This window comes from Plectropomus leopardus, chromosome 20 (genome assembly GCF_026936395.1).
Source record: "Plectropomus leopardus strain MGB_pleo_1.0 chromosome 20, ASM2693639v1, whole genome shotgun sequence".
Taxonomy (NCBI): domain Eukaryota; kingdom Metazoa; phylum Chordata; class Actinopteri; order Perciformes; family Serranidae; genus Plectropomus; species Plectropomus leopardus.
Window position 1 is genome coordinate 7676928 of NC_142195.1, and position 25602 is coordinate 7702529.

The 25602-nt window shown below is 40.5% G+C and overlaps 1 protein-coding gene across 3 annotated transcripts in view; it reads right to left on the reverse strand.

Annotated features, from left to right (window-relative positions):
- The window catches only part of fibcd1b (fibrinogen C domain containing 1b), a 149156-nt gene extending 137942 nt beyond the window's left edge, over positions 1-11214 (reverse strand). For 2 of the 3 annotated variants that reach the window (XM_042509841.2, XM_042509840.2), the window contains exon 1: positions 8828-9773. In XM_042509841.2, coding sequence (XP_042365775.1) covers positions 8828-8899 — 72 coding nt within the window. In that variant the 5' untranslated portion in view covers positions 8900-9773. Of the gene's footprint in view, positions 1-8827; positions 9774-11128 lie in introns of those variants that run through there. The other variant, XM_042509842.2, reaches the window with a different exon arrangement.
- Positions 11215-25602: the final 14388 nt, after the last annotated feature.

Genomic DNA, 25602 nt, shown 5'->3' on the forward strand with positions numbered 1-25602 from the left:
GCCAAAATGTGGATGTCTTTCACTCTGCTCTGCCTCATTCTGTCGGATGGTTTGACAAAACAAATACTAGAGACAGCTAACATTAGCTTGACTGCAGATCATTTTTCTGTCAGCCATGTTCGGAACCAAACCTCCTGTGCCTCTCTAGTGGAGAAGCAGCAGCAATGTTTCTGCATCAAGCCAGCAATCACTCACATCTTCATGTTTAAACTACCTGTAAATGCACTGAAATGTTCCAGGATACACTTAGGACTATGTCCGCTTTTCTAAATAAGAAAATAAGTTTAATTAGAATCTGCTTGCAGGAAGTTAAAACACATTACCTGCATTCCTTAGAAATTACTAAATCCCATTGCAATATGAGGGAAATCACTTAATTCCTGTGGAATTTGTCTCTAACTGCTAACTTTAGAGCAGAGCAATGTGAAGCTCAGATGTGAAGCAAATTATTTTACAAAAGGATGGAATATTTCATTTTAAAACTATACTGAAGCACTTTCTTTCATTTAAAAAAATAGTGCAATGTTTTATTGCACCAACTTCATTGGTACTCATTTAATTGGAAAGTTATTATTTAAGTGATGCAATTGTATTTACAATGAATCGCCTAACAGAAGCAGATACATTAAAATAGGATTATTGTGGAACTCAAAATACTAACTGTTCCAATATTAGTCCTTCGTACATCAGATAATTAGTAATATTACCTGTCAAAAAAAAATAAATAAATATATCGGAATATGCTTCCTTAACTCTAACACTGACACTATCCTATACACTTTTAACAACATAAAGGACTTCCTGAAATTCAGTCATGGCTTTGGTTTTTGTGTGCCACCCCAAGATTTTAAGTGGCCCCCATCTGGCCAACCCTACAAAAAAAATGCCTGGGAGTGCCACCATTGCTTGCCCACACACACATGCTGACATGTAGATACATGCGTGCGCGCGCACACACACACACACACACACACAAAGCATGTGTACTGTACAGAATCAACACAATTACCGAGAATCACCAATGAATTAGGCACAATTACTTTCTATTGCAGCTGTTGAGTTGGATGCAAGCGAGCCCTCGGTGATGCTTTGGGGCTTCCGTGATGAGCCCTGTAACTGATCCAGGAGACGAGCAGGAAAAAAAACAAAAAAGACTGTCTCTCCTCCAACAGTGTGTGGTATATCTGATAACAGCCCTTTGTTGGAGGTATGTGGGATTTTGAGCAGCTGGAATATATCTGCGTCATCTCACAGAAGGTACATGTGCCCCAAGCTAGCCTGCTCAACGCTGACTGGGACCGACTGTGATTCATACTTTCCAACCCTCCTGTGTCCTTTTTACTCTACTCTGGGTTACTCTTTTGGTTCTCTACTCCGGCTCTTATTTTTCTTCTTCTTATGCTTTTATCAACTCCTGTTTTCATTCTGTCCTTCCTTGCCTTACCCTCTTTTTCCCTCTTAAGGCCTCCTGGCCACCTTGCAGCACTTGAAATCTGATATTGAAATGTCCCGTCCCTTTATGTCAGCAAGAGATATAGAAAGGGGGAAAATGAGAAAAAGACATTGAAGGGTCAGATAACAAAGGCGGATAGAGGAAGGCCATAAGCACATGGGACAGCTGCCGTCATTTATAACCTTCAGACGAGCAAAGCCCTCGGTTTCATGAGACTACTGTACATGTTACCCAAAATGGCTCCATCTGTCTGCAGCAGAAACCTAAACAAACGCCGCTCCATTAAGGCATTAAATCAGTTCCTATGCAAGAAGCACTCTTCACTTACGTAACGACTTGACAGTAATGGCTCGTTACCGCTTTGATCCACCAACACACACTCCTCTCACACATTCATACCTTTATTCTAACAATAGGCCCACACTCCTGCAAAACCACTTAGGTTTTGATCCCACAATTCAACTATGGGTTTCAACTATACAAAGCCTGTACAGTATAAATGTGTCCGAAGCTAAAGAGAAAATTATGTTATCATTACAATGATTTAAAAAAAAAGAGAGAGATCCAAAATGAAGAGAAAGGATTGAGGAGAACATGCATACTGGAAGGAGAAAAATACACTGCAACATTAAGGCACTGAAATTCATTATAGTTCATGCCAATAGAAAGGCGGCATTGTTATGAAGAGCAGTACCAAAGTGAAATCAATGACACCGAGGGATTGTTTTTTCTTGATAAATTGAATAGCTCTCCCTCTGCTCACACCCCCATACTTTTGTTTAAAAAAGAACAATGGATTGATGTGAGCACGTGATCACACAAGTACAGCTTGAGCAGACCCACGCAAATCAAGCTGCCTTTTTTTTTAAATAAATACACAACTGTTAAATACATACAGCAGCAAACACACAGACTGACATGACCCAATTTGATCAATCTCTCCTCGGAGATAATTAACTTCTTCCAGCAGGGATCTATGTATAGCTGGATGTGCAAATAAAAAGCAATATGTGCACACACTTGCCAAACAGAAATGCTTTGCAATCGTGTCAAACCGTCACATTACACGTGTTAAAAAAAAACCCTCTTGCAGTCCCTTTTGTGAGAGTTTGTACAGACAAAGGCATACATAAACCGACAGTAAAAAAACAAAAAAAGACACTGTACAAAGAGTTTAAATGCCCCAATTTCCACATGCTGAACTTGTCTGAGTGCACAATTTGTACATATCAATGTGCCTGCCGTCTGCTGTGTGTTCTGGTGTGTGATCTGACAAATGGATGAAATACTTTTGGGGGCCTTGAAAACTTTTGCTGGCAGGCGTTTCCTCGAAGCCACCCTGAGCGGGGCGGGACGAGACAGAAGCCGAGGTTGTTAGAGTTGCACCGCTGCCATAGCGGGACCCCCCACAGGGAAATCACAGGCCCACTGAACCAGGGAACTCTCTCTGCTTTGCTCTGCTCCACTCCACACTGCCTCCTATACCTCCAGCCAGCTCAGCAGGTTCATTAGTTCGACAAGGATACCCTGAAAACCAGCCAGCCCATCATCTCACACAGCTCAAAGCTCGTGTCCACCTCTTCTCTTTTGATTGAAAAGTCACTCCTCATTTTAGCTGTACCTAACAACAAGAAACACACACTTTTTTTTTTAGTTCTAATCGTGCAGAGGTATATATTTAACATGTATCACGCTTATAACCGCAATTCAAAAGGTTGCAATTTACAAATCGCAAGAGCTGCCATTTTATTTCAAATTTACATAACTGTGTCTTAACGAGCAGCAGCCAGCGCAAGTTGAGGCCGGCAGCTGTTGATTTCATCAGTTATAATGACAACATGCAAATTTAGTCAGTTATAATTAATTAACGTTAATTCTTTGAGTTGGCATAACAACAAAAAAAGCAGTCTTGGCTGTTGTGTGGTAAATATGCTCGCTCTTGGCATGCTGGTGTCTGTAAATTTAAACTTGGCCACAGATGCTTTTTAGGAAGAAGGAGCACCACTCTGTATCTTTTTTTTATGTTTGAGAAAAATAAAGAGTGGCCTGTGTTTTTATTGTCTATAAAATAAAATAAAAAATCTATAAATCTGGACCTCCAGGGTTCAGAGCTTCAGTCTGTGAAGCTAATGTTAGCTTAACCAGAGTGCAGTGCTGAAACATTTTGCATGTCAGTCTGATAAAGTCACTTGCAAATTCCCAACAGTTTGTCTTTTTCAACCATGCAGCTGTTACCAATAAATGTGATTTCACTTTGAATTTCTGAATTATCCTGTAGTTGGTAACTTTCAGGAAAATAACTGTCATTATATCCTCACAGTAGTACATGAGACAGATAATCTGTAAAAAAAAAAAAGAAAAAAAATCATATTCCTCTGTCTCCTCGTAATACTTCTAATGGCATTTGCTAGAATCTAACACAGCCGTTGGTAAACAACCAATCAGAGCACAGGAGTCTCTGACACAGCTGTCAATCATGTAAATCACTGCTCGTGAACTTTGGTCAAACTCTCCAGATAGGCTGCACTTATCAAATATGAATCAAGATTGTGTTACTGCATTGCCAGTTTCTCACATTAAATGTTTTTGTAAACACATTTTAGTGTACTCTTTAGCTGTAAAATGAGAACATTTGCTCTGGCCGGTGGGCGGTGCTTGGTTTCGCTCTACTGCTGTTAACATGGCGGCAGGGTCTGAAACTTTCATTTCATTTTGCAGCTTTACAGTACAATAAAATATGTTTACAAAAATGTTTGGTACATGTCTCGTGAACTACTATCAGGATATAGTGACAGTTCCAGCAAATATAATTAAAAGTTAATTTTATAAAAGTTACCAACTCCAGCTTTAACAAAGAATACTTGGTAAGTGTTGACATAGACAATCAGGCAAGTTTACTTGTCTGACTGGTTTGTAGAAAAACAACATCCTCAACATCAAACAACTGCGTTATCCTATGGGATTCTATTAATGTAAAAACAAGATGAGCTTGTGATTATGTTTGGTACCATCTTGTTTACTTTAAAGAAGATAATCCAAATTTACATGGCAATACTGGTCAGGAAAATTCCAATTAGACATTTTTCACAAACTTTTCAGTCCTAATAATAAAGATATGCAGAGAGATGCATACATGAAGGATGGTCAAGCCTTTGGGGTTCTGTCTGATGTGCCACAGTAACCACATGTGGGGGCGAGGAGTATTAAAGTGAGTTAGTGCAGACTGATAAATCCTGGCACAGACTTTAGTGTGTGTGTGGCATGGCTGTCATGCAAGCCTGATATAATTTCTGAGCTGGGCTGCTGCCGAGTGTGTTTTTGATAGATGTGGGCCTGCAGTGTGTGTGCTGTCAAGGCAAACCTTCCTCCTCTTTACAGCTTTGTCGCCAATGTGTCGGAGATACATAAACATGCTATCTATAGTTTGGTGATTTGCTAACTTATTGATGTGATTCCGTGACTTTGAAGTGTTCGTGTTGGTTCATGGTTTGAAAGTAAAGCTCAGGCTGTAAGAATCCAACACGTCTATAAAATATATATATATGTCTTTTAGTGCAATGTGTGTGTATGTGCATGTCAATGTGTGAGCTGGCAAGGTACAGCTGTACTCTGTGGTATTCTACTCATATACAAACAGTCCTCTCAGTGCTTTGGAAAGTTTGGACTTCTCAGAGTGTTATTGATTGCCGACAGTCCGAGTGGGCAACCCCATTGGGCCTCACAGACTTCTCAGCTATACTTTGTGTATGTTTGTGTGTCTATGCATGGGCCATGTGATGTAAAAAAAAAAAAAAAAAAGAGAGAGAACGAAACAGACTGTAGAGCTGTGAAATGTGTGCATGCATGCATATATCACATCTAGGATTTTGCATTAGGACCAAGACAAGTTCCTCAAACTGCAGCTCACGGATGATGTAAGAATGATGCCATGGAAACAGCTATAGCAAACGGCCCTAAAAGAACTCTAGCTAGCGTTCCCCGAAAATCAATATTGGTGTTTTTACAGCACAATATTACATCCCTTGATGTTTGTTTCTTGTGTGGAATTACATTTTTCTTCCAGAGCAATTTTGGAGAGAAAAAAAGCATTTTCTATATGAACTTTAACACAATTTTACACCCTTCAGTTCAGAGGTTATAGCAACCTTGACTCATCTCAGCTTTCTTTCCATTTCATTACAAAAATATACATGATAGTTCACTGTTGTCTCTACTCATGATATTGTAACTCATGGAAGCCATTTTGTATCTTTCAAATGTCTTAATTTTAAAAAACACAAGTTGATAGTGTTTCATCATGTATAACATCTGCCTCTGCCACGTATTACCCAGCATGTTAGATCTCAAGGCTGATTTTAAGCTGCACTCGAATCCGCGTTTTACTCTAACCGGCCTCCATCTGTTGCAAAAGGGCACGGGTGACAGCTCACCTACAGCAACAAATCAAATATGCAGAGTTACCAGACAAATACTGGGGCCACATTTTGTAATATCAAAACAAACACAGACCACAAGAGATCTCTATTACCCGATCCCTCCCCCCACTGGGTCTGAAATGACTGTGTCAATAGCACCAAGGCTGGAGATAAAGGTTTGGTGTTGCCGCTCAAGATTACAGAGAGAGACAGGCCGACACGCAGAGAGAGAGAGAGAGAGAGAGAGAGAGAGAGAGAGAGAGAGAGAGAGAGAGAGAGAGTATTTATGTGTGTCTGCGTGTGATAGCGAAATAACAAGCACAGAAGAAGGAGACAGATAGATGTAGGGAGGAGAAAGACAGATAGCAGCATTAGCCATCCCCATTTCCCACAACCTCTCATCTCATCCAACACCCCCCCTTTCCCCCCTGATGCTGTCTGATCCGGGGCGAGTGTTGGGGTTGTGGGACATGCTTTGCCTTTTCATCCTCTAGGCTTACAACTTGGCATATCAGAGCTTCATTTAGTCACTTAGATTTCTTTCTCCACAAACACAGAAATTAATAAGACTCAAAAATTTTATATAATTTTCCTTGCACAGAATCTTTTGTTTTTACTGGCCAGTTTACTGATCTGAGACAGATTCTGGTATTTTATCATCATATTAAAACCAGGCATATTTGCTATTTGCATGACTTTTAAGTGGATATTAAAGAGGCACTGGTCATAAACTCTTAGTCACTGATCTTCTCCACCTCAGAAGTTCAGAGGTTACATCAGCAAACTGTGTAAAAAATGAAACGCAGGCTTTTATTAATGGATGCTGCTAATGTAATTATACAGTAGAGGCCCAGTCCAGAGCGTCACCATGTAAATGACTCAGCCTGAGCCATGAAATCTACTGAGGCACAACACAGGAAGACACTTATCATCTGACTGCCAAGCTTTGTCAATTACAAGAAATGTGCCACAAGCATGCTTCCGTCAAACTAATAGCTTTGGAATGACACATCCCACGTATTTGATATTAGTTTAAAGCAAAGGAACAACTAACAGCAAAGACGTGTGTTTAAGTGAGCCGTTTCGCTGGAGTACACAAGGTGATGAACACTGTAAAATCCGACAAGTGAATCCTACTTAAAAACAGCTAGGAAGCCGGCTGCCTTGAGAAATGTAAGTAAATATAACTTTTAGTCTTAACTTGTGTTGAATTTATATCTAATTGTTAAATTTACTTAAAATGTAGTGATATTTACTTAATTTTGTGAAGTTGCTGCAATTTAAAAATGACAAGTCTAATTAAATATTTTTAGGTTTTAGCGACATACCAATTTTACTGTGCTTATATGTCTGTATTTTGCTGGTTGCAAACTAGTCAGTCATATTTGTATTTTCTTAAACATGTTGACAAAACAGAACTCCTAGATCTCTAATATTCATCAATGGCAAAATCCTCTTTGTTATAATCAAGTTAAGTCAGACTAACCTTGGTTTCCTGCTAACACTTAGGTAGAACAATGTAATTTCACTTGTCATTTTTAAGTTGCAACAACTTCACAAAATGTAGTAAATGCAGCTACATTTTCATTAAAGTTAACAGTTAGATATATAGTAAACATAAATAAAGATTAATAGCTATATTCACTTTCCTTTCACAAAATCGTTCACAAAAATTATTTTAAGTAAGAGCAACTTGTCAGATTTAACAGTGGAGGGGCGGGAAAGCGAACAACTTTTCTTTTAATAGGAAGTATAGAGTATGAGGAGATTTATGTTCCATGCTGCTACCTTTTTTAATATCAGGTATATGAATTGGTCATAGGTGTAGATTTTGGGGCGGGGAAGCAGGGAACACATTTGCCCCAGTAAAAACAAGGAAGCAAAGGACTTTCATTTTGACACAGCTAAAGACATTTACACCTTAAATTGATGCAGAACAGGTACAAATTGGTGCCTGAAACTTCACCAGATTGCAGGAAATTATTTTTTTAATGCTTAACATTTTCTGTTACAGCAATGCCCCCCCCCCCCTTAAACTCCACCCTCAGTGCTGAAACGAAACCCACGCCCTTGTAATTTGTACATTACAGCAAATGAACCTGCTCACTCATTAAAAAGTGTAAGTTACAAAAATGCAACATCCTTGATTATTTCCCCATGTGTCAAAATATTGTGCAATTGCTCTGATGAAGTTTTCACATCCTTTCATTTTTCACTGATGTCGCATAATAACCAAATCCATCCTCACAGGTAAGAGGATAAGAAGGCTAATTCACTGTGTGTGTTTCCAAAGGCGCCAAGCCTTCTCGCTGCCCCGAAATCCGATTCTGTGTGTTCCTGGGGAGCCCTCTCCCTCATGGGCTGTCAATAGCCCTCCACTGACCTTGTGAAACATTGACTATTCCCCAAAGTGAGCTTGCCTGGCTGCAACACAACGCACGTCCGCTCCCGTCTCAATTCATCCGACTGGCCTAAAGAGCTCTGGAGTGTTAACAGCTATTGGAGAATGTCTGCGTGCCATGTTTGAACACTCTAAACAACACAAATGAGATTTACAGACATTTAACTCAAGCACAGCCCAGACCTATGGGAGGGAAATTTAAGAATTTCTCGGGAAGGTGCTGCTCAGATGCGCAACTATCAGCCTTCTCACACTCCTGTCGTGATTTCGCCAATATTCCCGTCATTTCTATCCCAAAGAAACTAACACATTGAAGCCGTCCTGTCATGCTAAACACAAGTCGCCACGGGGACTGTGTGATCTGCGGGTGGGTTCAGACATTATGACAGGAACAGAAGTGCCAGTGCCCGGGGAGACGGAGAGAAAAAGCTCATGTGCAGCGACTGTCTCTACAGTGCAGAGATTCGCCCGAGAGCCACATTATCAAACTCGGCGTGGTAACACTGCGCCAAGCAGATGCACCACTCCTCATAAACCCGATGCAATGTGTGAACATACCTGGTTTTTATGCCGAGTCCCATCTTCGAGTTCAGAAGAGCTGTTCATGATTCCCCATTGGTCATTTACCATCCTACGGAGAATCTGCGCATCAGATCCGCCTGTTTGTTCCAGGCGACAAAGAATAAACCCACTCCTTTTTTGAAAAAAATAAGTCTTTTTCCTATGATATAGCCTACTCCATTGGGAAAAAACGGGGTATTTAACGTAAGAAGAGAAGGGAGGCACAACTACTTCTGCGGCTCGGCAACCGCACACACCGCACAAATTACGCACCAAAATTCCTCCCGAGAGTCTCCTGATTATCTCCCGGTTATTCCACTTAAAAAGAATAAAAAAGCAGTGTCTACAGGCTCCAAGGTCTGTAACTTGACTCACAAACGCGTCACAATTATGTTGGATCTCACGAAATAAAAAATAACCCCCAAATAGGATCCCGAAAGCAACCGGCGCAGTCCTTTTACTCCATAAAAAGAGACCGACAAAATCTTCTTTGGCTCAGATTGCAAAGTGCAACCTGACCTTTTTGTCCATCCGCTATCGCGTCCAGGATACTTTGAGACGCCAGGTTAGCCAACACTGTGTCCAGTTTTCACCGAACAGGTAAAGACGGGATGGGATAGTGTGCAGAACAGCCGCGTTCCTTTTTTTTTCTCGTTTATTCGGCGACAAGACTCCAAAACACCGAGCCCAGGGGATGGATACAGCCTCCTTTATCTGCGCCAGGCTGATCTGGCTGGTATTTCACAGAGATGCCTTTCACAAGACGGGTACGGGGAGATTAGCGTGCTCCGCTTGTGTGCCGCACGAGGCGCTCCGTGCCTCCGACTGTCAATCAACGCGTCCCCTCGGTACGCACGCCGCGCTCCAAGGCAGCGTTGCTTCCCTGTGCCGCCCTGCCCTCGACTGCTGTGCCTGTGCCACCCCGCCTGCTACTTCACATCCACCGCACCGTGGACCCTCCTATTCCACCGCAACACAAACAGCAGCAGATTGTGGCAAATTTAGACTACATACTGTGTAATGGGTTAATGTAACATAATCCCGTATGCCAGACTGCTCAGAAAATCCTCCTGCAGGAACAAAAACGTGTGTAAATCAACTACAGACTGCAAGAAACTGTAAAGATCTCCTTGTTACAGTGTGTACACACAGGTGATTATCTTTGAGTCTTAATGACTGGGTGTAATCAAGGCTGTGTCTGAACATTTAACAGCCCTCAGCAGCACCATACAAGGGCCCCCCCAAACCCAAACCACCACCATCACGGGCGTAGACACCATTTCAGAAGTGAGGGGGGCAGCTGACTTTTATTGAATGATTTATCATCCTCTGACATTCAATTGCGCCTCTCCTTAGCGGCTAAAAAAAACAAATAACCACAAAAAGCCACAGTATGGCACCCGAGGACCAACTCAAGTTCTTTAAAATGATCAAAATCATATACTATCAAAATCAAAAGTTTGAGCTGCCCAGCTCTGGTTGTGTTTACACCTGTGTCAACTCAACCAGAGCTTGGGATTCTGTAGAATGACCCTTAAGCATCTACAAGCTAAGTAGCCAGATAATTAAGTGCCAAGTGACAACACTGCACATGACAAGTTCAGTAATAAGTCAGAGTCACTCTTATCGTATAGACATGTCTTTAGACAGTTATAATCTCTCCTCACCTGTGAAGCCTCAGGCTGATGGTCAGTGCTGCAGCCTGCTCTCTGTCCTGACTGCTGCCTGCTGCTTTCTATCTACTGCAAAAATACAGATTTAAAAAAATATGTGCAAACTGCAAAGCAAATATTTTAAATATAAATGAGAATAGTAGTTGTGAGATGGCTGAGGAAATTAATCTCAAAGTCACTCTTATGCTATAGATTTATTTCTGCAACCAGTTATAATCTCTCCTCACCCGTGAAGCCTCTCCAAGACTGTCAGTGCAGCAGCCTGCTTTCTGTCCTGACCACTGCCTGCTGCCTTCTCCCTGCTCTGTCTATTGCAATAATACAATGAAAAACAAATAAGAATAGTAGTTGTTCATGACCGTCAGTGTTGCCTTCTGCTCCACTTCCTCCCTCCTGCTCTTTCTATTGTAGCAACAAACATTTTTGAAAAAAGTGCTGAACAACAGTGAGCACAAATTCTGCGCAGAAATTAATGCTTGCTGGCTAGCTAGCTTCATGCTATTCCCGGCATGAAGCTAGCTAGCCAGCCAAAGGTAACAATGACGTTGATATTCTTGTTCGCATCTAATTAATTTGACATCATTTAGCTCACATTATCGTCAGGCAACAGCTTTACTCAACTTACACGGTGTATTTTGAAGGAGTGCAGGGTTTTTTTTGCCTCTTGTTGGTGGGTTTGCCATACATTGTTTGCGGTACTTTGGTTAAAACTGACAGTTGTGGGCGGGTGCTGCCCGCGCACGTCCTTAACGTGTCACGTGACCACAACAAGCCGGCGTGTGTACGCAATGGTGTGTTTCAAGACCGCTCGGAAAAACGACATAAGACATGTTACAAATGAATTGAATGGTTGTAAAAAGTGCAGGGGACAGAGGGCACAGATGCGGAAAGTGCAGGGGACGTGTTCCATGTGTACCCCACGTCCACCACGCGCCTGACCACCACCCCTCAGTCTACAGCCTCATTATAACAGGGGTGTTTCTAGGATTTGAGGACATGGGGGGTTCTAAGTATCTTAAGTAACATAAAACGGCGGACCATGACGAGGGAATGTTCTTGTGGCAAGAAAATTAAGCAAAGCGTTCTGGCATATTGAAATGAAGAAGATGATAGGAAACGACGTGTAAGGTAAGACACCTTTATATATTTAATTTTACAGTGTATTTGTATTCTCAAATTGCCTTCTACTGGTACTATACATAGCTATATACTACTATATATATAGCTTACAAACGCTACTATAGCATTGCTGTACCAACACATAATGTTAAGTAAATTCTTCCATTCTTTATATTTCATAAAAATATTTTGCTGTCATGCTTTTAGATTTATTAATAATCGAATTTCTCAAATCTTGGTGAAGCCGGGCTAGATTTTCTTCTCCGACTCTCTGAGTCGGAGCTCTGACTTCAGTGGCCGTTCCAGTGCACTTTTTCAACTCGGGAGTCGGATCTTTCCGACTTCCGAGTTGACTGGAACACAGCATTAGCCCAGACCTCTGTAGGGTGGTCCAGGGTGATCATCCCTCAGAATTTGTTATTATAAACAAGCCCTATTTGATGCTTTTTATGCACTCTGGCACATTATTTACCCTTAAAACACTTTTTTTCTTTCCAAACAATTAGGACTTTTGATGTTAAAAATATTAATCACTGAGTAACTGAGTAAAAGTGGAATACTTCACAATCACCAACCGAGCCCCCTGTTACCGTAGGCCGCCGCTCTCTCACCAACTGACAACTTTGTTTGTCTGTGGCAGGGAGGTACTGTGGATCGGAAACACCATTAGGTGACTGGGCGTGTCTTAGCCTCCCTCCTAGCCCTGCCCATTTGAGACTTTTTTTCATACACATTCCAGGGAGGCCTATTCTTATTTTTAAAACATATATATATGCCACATATCTGAGGGTACTTATAAAACATCTTGGGCTGAAGCCCTTGGATGTCCAGGCCTAATTAGACAATTTAATATCAGTGGCTGAAAATGAATGACTATGCATACTTTATTATTAATAAAGAGTTAAATTAACAAATAAAGCACAATCTTTATTCATGAGGACGGACAAGAAAAAATTTAAGAAAAGAAAACTGCACAAACAATAGTTAATTAGAAGGATGTGAAATGGCCCTCTGTGTGACTTCACCCATCCTTTCTAATTTGAGTGACGGCCTTTAGAAGTCAGACTGCTTGTTTAAAGCAGAGGAACCTCACTATAGTAGAAAAAAAGATGAAACGGAATATTAAACCCCTTTATTTTTTATCTACCCTTCATTTTGGAATTTATTGCACGGAAGTCAGATTTTAAACCAGAGTCCTTTCCTAGATGTACAAAAGTTTATCTGAGTTGAGCCCTGACATTATTGGACATTGTGTAAAATAAAACATCAAGAATTAATGTGAAAGGACATCGCAAGATATACAGTGAACATTTACTAAACCATAATCTAAGCAAGGCAAAGCAGAATAACTAAATGAGCTAAGACTGAAAAAAACAAGGAATAGCAGTGTTAGAAAATGCACCATGCTGTTGTGTTTTTTTTTTTTGTTTTTTTTTTTTACAAGTTTGTGTCTCAGAAGACTTCTCAATCAGGAAGTGCTGTCAACCACTGATTATTACAATTTTCAGTGTACTCCGTTCCCCTTGACAGGCAGCACAGCAGCACACAAAGACCCCCCCCCCACACACACACACACACACACACCTTTCTCTTAAACACAGAGTCATTACTGTCAATAATGTGGTCCACAAGAGTGGTCATGTTTTTGCTTAGTAAAGGTAGTTTGATAGACAGATGATCAGAGGTGTAATCAGTGGCGCAGGGACCAAGACACGAGTGAGATTACTCATCCCTGTGATGAACCTACACTCACACAGGGGGAGGGGTAATGCAAAATAGGGTCACTGCGACACAATGTGTGTTGTCAGCAGGTCTTGCATCCACCAGTGGATTGAGGGTATGTTGTTAAGGTGGAATAGTTTTTCATGGATGACAGCCCATAGAGGCACAAAAATAATTAAATGTTATGACATACAGTGTCAAACTTATTTGAAAATTTTGTGATTTGGTATCTCTCTGGTATCTCTTTGGTTCAGCACACAGGGTCTTGATGAGAGAGACTTAGTGTTACCATGCAGATTTTCACCTGCTAAATTATGCACTTCAGCGATAATAATACTGCACAAGTATTCTTTAAAACACCCGAAAACCTGATTTCAAATTGTAAGAATTTCTCAATATTGTTCAAGTTTTGCAGAAAAACAACTGTTTGCTATTATTCTCTGTCCCCTCTCTGAATTTGGAGGTTTTTATAAGTCCATGAATAAAGCACAGGCAGAGCTCTCCATGAGTTCTTTGTTTTTCCTCAGCAGCAGTTTGTGACTTGCAGGGTGGACAATTGATCTGTCGATCTGTTCATGGCTGATGAGATCAGATCAATGGATGAGAGGAGCAGCTGCTGTGAGTGAAAGGCATTTAGACCCAGCAGAATGACTGGTTAAGTTTCAATGTGCCTGCTGTTCGGCTGCCGTGTGCTCTGCGCTCCGACAATGTGGTGACATAAATAACAAAATGGTATATATATTTCAATAGCATTCCTAATGAATGGTTTAGTTTCAAAAATAGAAAATCTTATATGGCAGCAAATGTTTTAATCGTAGCGGGCCGCCACAAATAAAGTAAAGTGTGGGTAACCCTGCACATGTGTATCTTACTGGCAGCTCACTGGCACCTCTGCACTGCACTTACACAACAGTTAACGCTGACATTGAGATAGCGTCATTGCGGAAATTTAGTGCCCTTCCAGTGACCCACTGGTCACCACCGTTATCTCTTTTAGCACTGTTGCTGATGTTCAGCGCTGTTTATAGAGTTAGCACCATGAGTTGCTAGCTGCTGGCTCAGCCACTTACATGTGGAGGACAGTGTCCAGATAACTTGTGCACTCTGAATTTTCCATCAAGCCCCTTTTAGGATCAAGGATCAAAGTTTAAAAAATGAACAATAAATCTACCTTACCTTACCTTTAAGCTTCAATACATTAATAAACTGCGTATGACTACAACCTGCGCATTAAACAAACATTGATGCTTAATCCTGATTGGATCAGGAAAGTATGTGACATCACCTGAGTCCATTTTAAACTAGGGTGGCACAGTAAAAATATCTCTCATTGGAAATAACTTAAACATTTGTTACTCTGCTCATATAGGAGGCATTGCTCAACATAAAAAACTGACTGAAAATAGGTTTTCAGGGCCTTTAAGATTGGCTTTATTAGTCACTGATGTGGGATTGAGTTTTCCATTAACAAATTATCTTAAAAAGCCATTGTGCTGACCCAGTTTCATGAAAGTTTTGTTGAGAATAATTATCAGTGGCACACATTCCTTCCTTCAACATAAGGCATCATAGGTTGATGAAAGGAATCAATATCCTGACCTGAGAACATAAGAAGTCAACTAAAGATTACCAAAAAGGGCTGGAAAGAAAAGATATGCAGCTTGTCATTGATGTTATACAATGTATACAACTTATACTGTACTGTGTGTGTACAAGTGTATATGCAATATTTCTTTGATGTGATTTATGTGCATATTCACACTTTTTTGCACATATATATTAACATTTTTCATAGATTAGTTTGTCTTTCACGTTTTGTTGCTTTGCCTCCCTCATTGTAAAAAGTTCTCTTGACATGCAAATTATAGAGACCTGTCATGTCTGCTAAATCACCAATTTTTAGGGATTTATATTTGTATGAATTATACTTGTAGTGAATCAGACAAAGTTGATATATGAATTCATTTGCAGAAGTTCATCAAAACTTCTAACTGATCACATATCATATGTGAAAATAGACACACTGACTTTTGCTTGCTTGAACAAAAGGCAGTTAACACCAAATGTCTTTATGCCCCGAGGTCGTAGTTGGTGTTTGATGAAAAAGGAGAAATGTGCAAACATTGCACATTTGAGACAAACTGCAGGCGTATTGAATTTAGTCAATATCCTTCCAGGCATTTGAAAATATTGTAATAATAAAGTGATTTCCTTCACAATGAATGAGCCATAACTTCAATATCAAAGGAGTAGGTAAAAGAAAGCACTGCCAAATATAAAGCAAGGCAAACCATTGTAGGTGAAACCTTGTCTTTTGTCTGGTTGCTTGCAGGTGTGTGTGCACACATTCTGGCTCCATCTTTGAATGTCACTGAAACCTGATCAGCCAAAGACATTCAGAGAAAAGGGAGAAGTCTCCCAGGAAGAGCTGTTTATCTCTACAATTAACCCAAACAATACAGCCTTTTATTGGATTTGCTGTTTTATATGTCCTCATATCCAAACAAGCGTGTGTGTGTGTTTTGTGTGACACTCAAGCTCTGTTCTTGGTTCAGTGTTGCTCTCTGAGATTTTTTCCCCTTGGCTGTGTTTTTCGGGGAGAATTTTCATGCATGGAGTGGCAGTAGGACAAATGCATAGAACTGTGAAGAACCAACAGGGTGAACTGCCCTTCCCAAAATGCCAAGCCTGTAATTTGCAAAATCACAAAGTTGCAAAAAAAAGGAAGAAAGAAAAGAAAAGACAAGAAAGGAGGAAAGAAGAAAAATATCCAAATGAAGTATGGTAAAGAATATGAGTAAGAACAGTCCAGAATGCCATTGAGTTTGTTATGTTATAATATATTGTCAGAGAGGTCTACTTTAGGCTCGTACTTGTGACAGCGTGAGTTGTAAACATTAATAGCATTTTAGGTATCCTTCTGCATCTGCTGTATACACACGTTAGGATGCCGCTACCATGATGTCTCTACCGTGATCAAGAAATGCACATGCTGGCATAGATGGTTAGGTTTAGGGGAAAAGTCACATGGTAAGGTGGAGAAAAAAAACATCACATTCAGACAGAAAGTGAACACTGATTCTCTGTTGTTTGTGGGACCCATCCAGCATCCCTCATTGCTTCCCTATATTAAATTGTTATTGGCAACATTTCAACCTGACGCTGTCCTGCTGCACACATGACAGATTTTGTTGGGCTGCATTCTGTATTAATGTAGCCTGTGTGCGTATCACTTGTATGCAACAGGTCCCGTCTGGCCATCCACCAGTGTATAATTACAATGCAACTGGTTCTGTCTGGCCGCATTCTCACCTTAAGCTGTCCAGTGGCATCATGCACTTACGCCAAAAGCACTGACTAAGCGGCACTATTTTAAGAGTTCGGAATGAGAACGGGCTGCTTCAAAACAAGGTCTGTAATTTCTCTTGAGTAACTCGGCCATGATTTCTCAAAAGAGACATTGCTGTTTAGGTTTTCATATTTCTCAGGACCCTTTAACCACAAGCCGAATGCTACTTGGTTCCATTATTTTTGAGAGATAGCAGATGCATCAATGGTCAGTAACTCCAACACCAAGCAATTTACACTAAAACAATCCAGACTGATAAACAGCACAAGTAAGAGGAAAACATTTTGATTTGAGGGTGAACTGTCCCTTTAAATCTAGTGAGTGACATTATGCACATTTACAGTAGATACACACTGTGCAAAAGTAAATCTATTCTACATTGGCACACATCCACACACCCACGTGCACGCCCAAACCCACACCGAATAACGGTAAACGTAATCAAAGTGTCAGTCCCTATACTCTCATCAAAAGAATTCAGCAAAAAATCAATAGGGGACACAAACAGAGGCTGTGCTGGCTAAGGGAGAAGTCTCTGGTGTTATTAATGTATAATGATGGTCTTTCTCAAGAATCTCCAGAGGAGGGGCAAAGCGCTTGCACCTCTGAAGTGCAAAGTCAAAGGCAGTGTTGCATCTCTCCCCGGCTGCTCTGTTAATTCCCTAACTTAGCCCGAGGTTAGCCATAGGTGTGGGACATGATTGAGGTTACTGATACATCAGATTCTTTGCAGAGCTCTTCGCTCTGCCCTCTCCCTTTTTCAGTTAGAATATCAACCCTGTGGGGCAAAGCTATTTCATCAAACACTGCACACATTCTTGCAAACACACATTCTTGAGCGGCGAGGGTGCAGTGAGTACACTGAGTCTGCTTGCACACTCACAGAGGTGACATTTACTAATGAGAGTAATTAGACATACAGTAAATCTGGGAGATGGAATTCTGTAAGTGATGGTGGGGCTGATGATGATCACAAAAGTGATTGTAATGATTATGAGCTTGAAAATATGGTGGGTGTTTCAAACACTTTATGACCAGCATACCCTCTTCTTTACTGTCTTCATTACTGTCTTCCAGCTACTAAGTATGATTATGTTCTCTGTCTGTGATAGTTAACAGCATTTATAGGATGGATTATATTCTGAGCTCGTCTGCTGTCGTCTCCTTTCCTCAGTGAGTCAGGTGTTTCTTTGTTGCCTTTGCAACCCCGATCCGTGTTTCCAATCTGATGTTGCATGACTCATGTACTCCCATGTTTTGTCGTCTCCGTCTCGTTACAGTTCTATTTGCCTCTTGGCTCACCGTCAGGATGTCTCCGTGAGCCGCCGAGCTGTGTTTGTCGAATGGTTTGTAATTATCCGCGGGCCTCCCTCGGGCAATGCTCCTGGGCTCCTCTGCAAGTATATACTGTAGTGCTCCACCCCCAATGAACCCTTTCTTACGGCGCTATGAGAGCAGCAGGAGGACTAGGAATGCATGCATCATAAAATAAAGGTGCAAGTCAGTAGACGAGGCTTAAAAAAACATGCAAGCAGTGGAAACCTGCAACCTCATCTTCCTCTACAACCGTCACTCTGTTTCACTCATTTCTTCCTAAGTTTGTCAGAAAATTTCACTATGCTTGAGTATCTCGATATTATGTTTTGCGATAGTGTGTCAGTTTTTCACAAATTGTTTCCATGCAAAGATTTGTGGCAGTGTTCCAGTATGTGTTGTGTTGAAACCTCACCAGATTCTTCAGTGTTGTAATCTGTCGTCAGTCATTTGACTCTCAAACATGACAAAAAATCGCTAGTGTTAACACAAAGAACACAGCTCTACGAAACAGGCAGGGTCATTAATCATGCACTGCTAGCATTAAAAGTTTTCCTAAAATTGTTATTTTTTTTTAAATTGCAATATATCACCTTGCTTGTATTATCCAACCCATCTCGTTCCCCGTTCATTAAATATGGATGCCTTGTCACGCCCCTCAGCGTCTCATTGCGATGCATGGGGCACCCTTTAGCCTATCTATGTAATGCACTGAAATACGTTTTAAATGTTAATTGTGTGAAATAGTTGCAGTTTGCTTTAGTCATCCAAACTGCTTTATTACTTTACATTTGTTACATAACATAACGGGACGTAATCCATCATGTAACTTTTCATGATAACCATAGTTCAATTGTGTATTGTAACATTAAAACAACATTGACTTTTGGTTTCATATGAAAAGTAGGCATGTAAGTAAAATAATGTTACATTTAAACTACATTGTCTGTTGGTTACACATAGGACATAGGTACCTCGGTACGTAAGTGGCATAACATTATGTTAAAACAACAGTGACGTTTGGTTCCCCATGCTGCATACATACATAAGTCCGAAAGTAACATAATGTTACGTTTAAACAACATCGACTTTTGGTTTCCCATGCTGCATACGTACACAAGTGAGATAACATTATGTTAATACAACACTGACTTGGGGTGGCTTAGTTTACTGCGTTTGTGCTCCCTATATAGGCTGCGTCCTGTCATGTCAACTAATTCTCTCTCTCTCTCTCTCTCTCTCTCTGTCCCCTTTCCTGTCACACTTAAGCTGCTGTAACACAGAGGCCATGAAAGCCCCCCACAATGATAATAATAATAATAATAATGATAATGATAATGATAATAATAATAATAATAATGATAATGATAATAATAATAATAATAATAATAATAATAATATAACATCATTGACTTTTGGTTTTACACAGGACACAAACTCTGGTCTCCTGGGTGAAAATCCAGTTTCGTTTCACATTCACCTCCTCACCTGCCCACGCTATATGAACTTTAACATTATTAATACCATGGCAGTTTCTCTCAGTGTCAAGTATTACTGCAGATGAGTTAGAGTTAGCTGGCAGTCCTGCATATCTCATGAAGAAGTTTTATTGTGCCTATGGCATTAATATCTCACACTAAGGGGCTTGACAAAATGTCAGTTTTTTATACCCTGGAAATGAGAACGGGCTGCATTAACGCAATATATTTAATAGTAACCACTGTATCATGATACGTATCGAATCATCAGATTTTTGCCAATACACAACCCTTTCTTTCAGTTGCACAGCATGGCATTGAACAAGCTTGCCTGTCAGTAACCCACAAGTATGTCATCCTACTGCACTCTAAAGGAATATAAAGTCTTAAATGCAGTATTTCATGTAGGGCTGCACCCCCACGGTGATTTAAATCCAATCTATACCTCTTTGGTGGATTGGGAATTAAGTAGGAAGGCGGTAATCCAAAAATACTTGTTCTTGTAATGTCTTATAATTCCATTAAGACTCTTTACCCCCTACTGGGACATTCCTGTACCTGTGGTGTAGCCCAACCCTTTTCATTAAATCTCCTTGCAGCTCCAAACCACACATATTTGTCAGTTCTCCTCTTTGGCCTTGACTATATACACGATCAGACTTTTTTTTTCAATGGAAAACCTTGCAAATCCGTCTCCTACTTCCCTCTTATGGTGACATGTTACACATACAATTGAAGCTTGATGTTTATTTACATCTTGCAATAGTGAAAGGACACCTCATCTTACACTGCATACAAGGCACGTCATAGCTCCTGGGTAAGAGAGCATGACTCACTAAGTTTTTATTCTCTGAACTCCACAGAGAGTGTAACCTGCACAAAGTGAAAGATGCACAAAATGGTGCAAGTGTTTTCTCAATGCTGAAGGGTCATTATGTTCTGAAAGATAATGTTTCCCTTTTAAATAACAAATAAGTGTTTTACAGGAAGAGGAATATGTAGAGCTTCACACTGTGTGCTTTAGCTTGTGGCTTGAATCAAGGTATAATGAAAACATTGTCTAGGTAACCATCAACACTTCAGTGATGTAAACAGCTAGCATGTACCAGCCAGTGACAGTCCTGTCAGCGCATTCTTTACACCTGTGGACCACATACGCTATAAAGTGTGTGAGCTGGTCGCAAAAAGATATTCAGTTGCCTGCCTTCCACTCTCTCATAATCAGCCTTCAAATCATGGAGGAGGAACGTAATGTGTACATAATTTGTGTCTCCAGCATGTAATCTGCATTTGAAAGTTTGTGATCATTTCACAGAATTTTACGGGACTGCACAGTGTGACCCCCGAGCTCTGGAAAAAGATCAGTTGGGAGTATGCGAGACAGAGGGAGAGAGTGTCTCCTGTGGTGCCATGCAGTAATGTGTGTGAAAATACCAAAGACGGGGAGATGAAATTCAACTCCCGTGTCGGTGCACTTTCAGGTGAAACCGAGGAGACGGAACCAAAGAGAAGAATGAAAATGATATGTAATAATCATAATATCACAGTCTTGCAGCTTGAAATAACGCAGCTATTGGAGTCGATGGCGCATAGGCAGGACAGATGTCGAGATATTGAATCCATTCCTGGCTAGACAGTAAGGTAAAAACGTATCTTGATAGAAGGGGAATGTGTAGGTTGAGTGGACATGGATGAAAGAGACTCCAACTCTTTCATCTTTGTTTCTAGTTTTAAAAAAGAGAGAGACGAAAAAAGAAATCAATCAGTGTACAAATACCGTAAATTATTGAGTTGGGGAGCAGGCCAAAGGTGAAAGGATCTGCTCTCCAAAAAGCATTGACTCCCCTCAATATATCTGGCCTTCTATTTTGAACCTTTTTCTAACAACAATGCCAACAAAGGATATACAACTGTTGAATAATTGATGCTAGGCTAAACAGACTGGATAATATTTGTTTGTAGTTTAGCCTTGCCATAAATCAGTGACTACTACTCTCTAAATTTGGAGCCATTGTTTCTCCTAAGAATTCTGCTCAAATGTGACTGATTTGCGTGAGCTCAATACCTTATGTTCGGGGAGTGGGAACATAAAACTGCCAAGATCAGCAATATGGTCTTATTAAACATATCTGAAAATGGTATGTTTATGTAGGTTTTCCATTGAATGAATCTGCAAAATGTTCACTTTTATTCAAAAAGTTCATTTTTTCTCAGTATCCAGCCCACTAATTTTGAACTTTTTTTCCCTACACCTCAAGATGTGCCTCCATCTTCACCTAATCATAACCATCACCTTTGGTGCCTAGTCCTAACCATCTGTGCCAGTATGTGCATTTGTTGTTGTCCCAGCATTGGTTTCTATGTGCTGTTGTTGTTGCCCAAACATAACCATGTGCAGTGTAATCCCACCATGTGCTTAAGTTGACACCACTGCAGCAGCATCCCGTAATGTAAAGAGCAGACACAGAGGGATACATGAGACTTATATATGTAGATGCAGAAGGTGACTGCAAAGCAATGTCTGCAAACCCATGTATTTTTAGGTCATTCTCACTCCGAACTCGTCAAATAGCACTGCTCTATTAGTGCTTTCGGCCTATAAGCATGACGCCAAAAGCTGCCTTCAGCATCCAACCAGAATGCGGCAAGACGGTGTCAGATGAGAACACACTTGGACAGAACTGGGGGCATTTCTGTCATACGCTGACAGACGACTGGATGGCACCAGGCGTGTCCATATGCAACATGCACATTAGAACGCGGGCGCATGCGTAGGAAACGCTGAAGGACATTGCAGGTAATAACGCTTCCAGTAACATCGCAATATAAAGAGCACAAGTGCTCTTATCAGACAGATGGGTGGTGGATGGGTCCCACAAACAAACGACTTTCGTGCAGGAGTCTGGAATTCACTTCCTGTGTGCTTCCATGTGCCTCTCTTGCGTCAACCTAACTATCTGTGATTTTGTTGCCTGATCACAACCATTGTGACAGTCTTCACAGTTGTGTAAACATAAGAACCATGCTGCATCATCCCATCATGTGCATTTGTTGACATCACAGTAACGGCATCCCGGAGGGTAGGTCCCACCATGGGACAAGTTGGGGGGAGAACGTGTTGGTATTTTGGAAGGCTGCGTACATGTGACCAATGTTCTGACAGCAGTAAAGAAGGAAGTGATTCAGAATGGTCTAGTTATAAGAAAGGCTGGGGCAGTGGATGGGTCACAAAACACAGGACTTTCCCCAGGAGGCCGGTGTTCAGAACTGTGTGAACTTTGAGTAAACTTTAAGATATGTCATTTTAAGATACGTCATCATAATAATTCCTTTACTAAACATAACCACAGTAACTTAACTTGTTCAAACCTAAAGACACCCAACCATGTTTCTTCCCGAAGCCTAACCACAGTAACTTTTATTGCCTAAACACAACCCTAAACTTTACGTTAATTTTGTAACTTTATGTTAAAGACGTAACATAATTTTTGGGGTGCTAATTTGTATGATATACAAACCATTGTATAAGGATAAAGTGAAGTAAAATAAACGTAATGATGGTCATATTTATGGAACTAAAGCACGTGGTTAGGACAAACATCATGAAGAAATAAGGAGATGCAATACTTGTAAGCATATATAGAAAAATATAGCTCTATTCATTTATTAAACATGACGTTTCAGCCAAGGGCCTTCGTAATTCATATAGTCGTACCAAAAAAACATTAAGTACTATTGTAACAGCTAAAAATGTATTCTGTTTGATTGAAAAGGACTTCCTGATTGCAAATGCATTAGGATGAAGGAATTTTCATAATTTAAGAAGGGGCATAAGGTAGTAACAGGTAGAGTCTACAATAACCATCCAAGGCTTCGGCCTATTCAAGAAAGAAAGGATTGATATAAACCAGGATCAACAAAAGGGCATCACTGCAAGAAATGTAACATTAACAGCCCATGATTAGGGCTATGGAAATAAAATAGGTCAGTGGTCCTGTAGCTATGAATAAGTATATCTGAATGTGTGAAAACATTTTGTACATTCGAATGTGTGAATGTGTTCAAAAAATTTTAATTAAATTAATTTAAATGTCTGAATGTGTAAAAAATTATCTGAACAAAAGAAGTAATATTTGAGGAGATCTACAGCTGTGTATTGTGCACAAATGAATGAAATGTTGAACGCATTCACACGTTCAGATAAGGTGATATACAGCTAAATACTTTTGACGCTTTGTTTCCATAAAACTAGCTATAGGCTATTATCAAAACATTTAATCTATCACTATGCGTACTAAATGACTTTATAATGCCAATGTTTTGACCACATTTGGTCCTTCTCACAATCATGCACAATAGCAGGGCTGACACATAGTTTAGAATTGTGAAAAGTTGAAGTTATATGTTTAAAAACAAAAAAAAAGTCACAACAAAAGCTGTGTCAAAAACAAAAGATTTCAATTAGGCTTATCTATTGGCAACAAAAAAAAAAGAAAGTTTCCTCACATCCAATTTTGACTCCTTAGGAATCAATGTGCAAAGGCACAATAAAGATACAGGAATGCAACACTGGCTATGAGCCAGCTCTTGGCAGTCATCCAATTAACGCCTTAGTCTGGGTTAATTTATTGTCATGCCCCTTTGACAACCTGCAATTGAGGATTGTTGTTGCAGTGACTACACCAATAAACACAACGCTCCTTTGTACAAAATAAAAAGAACACCCCTCTTCCTGAAGCTGATATCATGTTATGTTCTTAGGATGTAATGATGTTCATTTAGTGCACCTATTTTAAATGACATTCTTTTACACTTCATCATGCTTTGAAGTGTAAACACACGCCATTATTAAGAAGACAGAGTTGAATAGTGGGGATGAATTGCTTTTCTAAACTGACATCATGCCCATTACCTCCTGCTGGACTACACCACTAGCCCTTGGGTGTTTTTTAAAAGTAATTTAAAAAAGTAAAAAATAGAAATGCATAAATGAATTACAGTGGAATTTCTGCAATTATTGGATTTGCTTGCTGGGTTGAATAAATCTGTGCATATTTTTCATGTCCAGTTTGGTGACCTGTGAATTTGCATGATTGATTTGCATGATTGACAAATTGACAAAATATGTTTGTTTGAATGCTCAAAAAAGAACTGAGCCAAATTTAATTTAAGATACTGTAAACAAAATGAGGTAATATCGACTTAAGGATTCATACTGTCTATGAAGCCAGAAAGGACAAGGGACAAGCGTTGTTCCTTGTCACCGATTCTGTTAATGATATTCATGGACATGATCTCAAGGTGCAGCCATGGGGCAGAAGGGGTCCAATTTGAGGACCTCAGAATTGCATCTCTGCTATTTGCAGATGATGTGGTTCTGTTGGCTTGTGACCTCCAGCATGCACTGAGGCGGTTTGCAGCCGAGAGTGAAGCAGTCAGGATGAGAGTCAGCACATCCGAGTCTGAGGCCATGGCCCTCTGCTGGAAAATGGTGGATTGCTCTCCGGATTGAGAGAGAGTTACTGCCCCAAGTGAAAAAGTATCTCGGGCGATTGTTCATGACTGAGGGTAGAATGGAGCCTGAGATGGACAGGCGATTTGATGTGGCGTCAGCAGTAATGCGGGAGTTGAAAGGGACCATAGTGGTTAAGAGGGAGCTGAGTCAGAAGGCAGACTCCCAACCCTCAGAGAGATTGCATATACAAATGGCCAAAATTAGTTACCTCCGTAGGGTAACTGGGCTCAATCATAGAGATAGGGTGAGGAGCTCAGACATCCAGAGGTAGCTTGGAGTAGAGCTGCTGCTCCTTTGCATCTAGAGTTGAGTTACTCTGGGCATCTGATCAGGATGCCTTCTGGTCACCTCCCATAAAAGGTTTTCCATGCATGTCCAACTGGTAGAAGGGCCTGGGGTAGTACCAGAACACATTATAGGGATTATATATCTTATCTGGCCTGGGAACACACAGGGGCCCTCCAGGAGGAGCTGGAAAGTGTTTCTGGGGAGAGGGATATCCGGAGTGCCTTGCTAAGCCTGCTGGCCTCGTGACCAGACACTCGATAAGCAGATGAAATGGATGAATGGATGAATGGATAAATGTATGGTGCTAGAACATA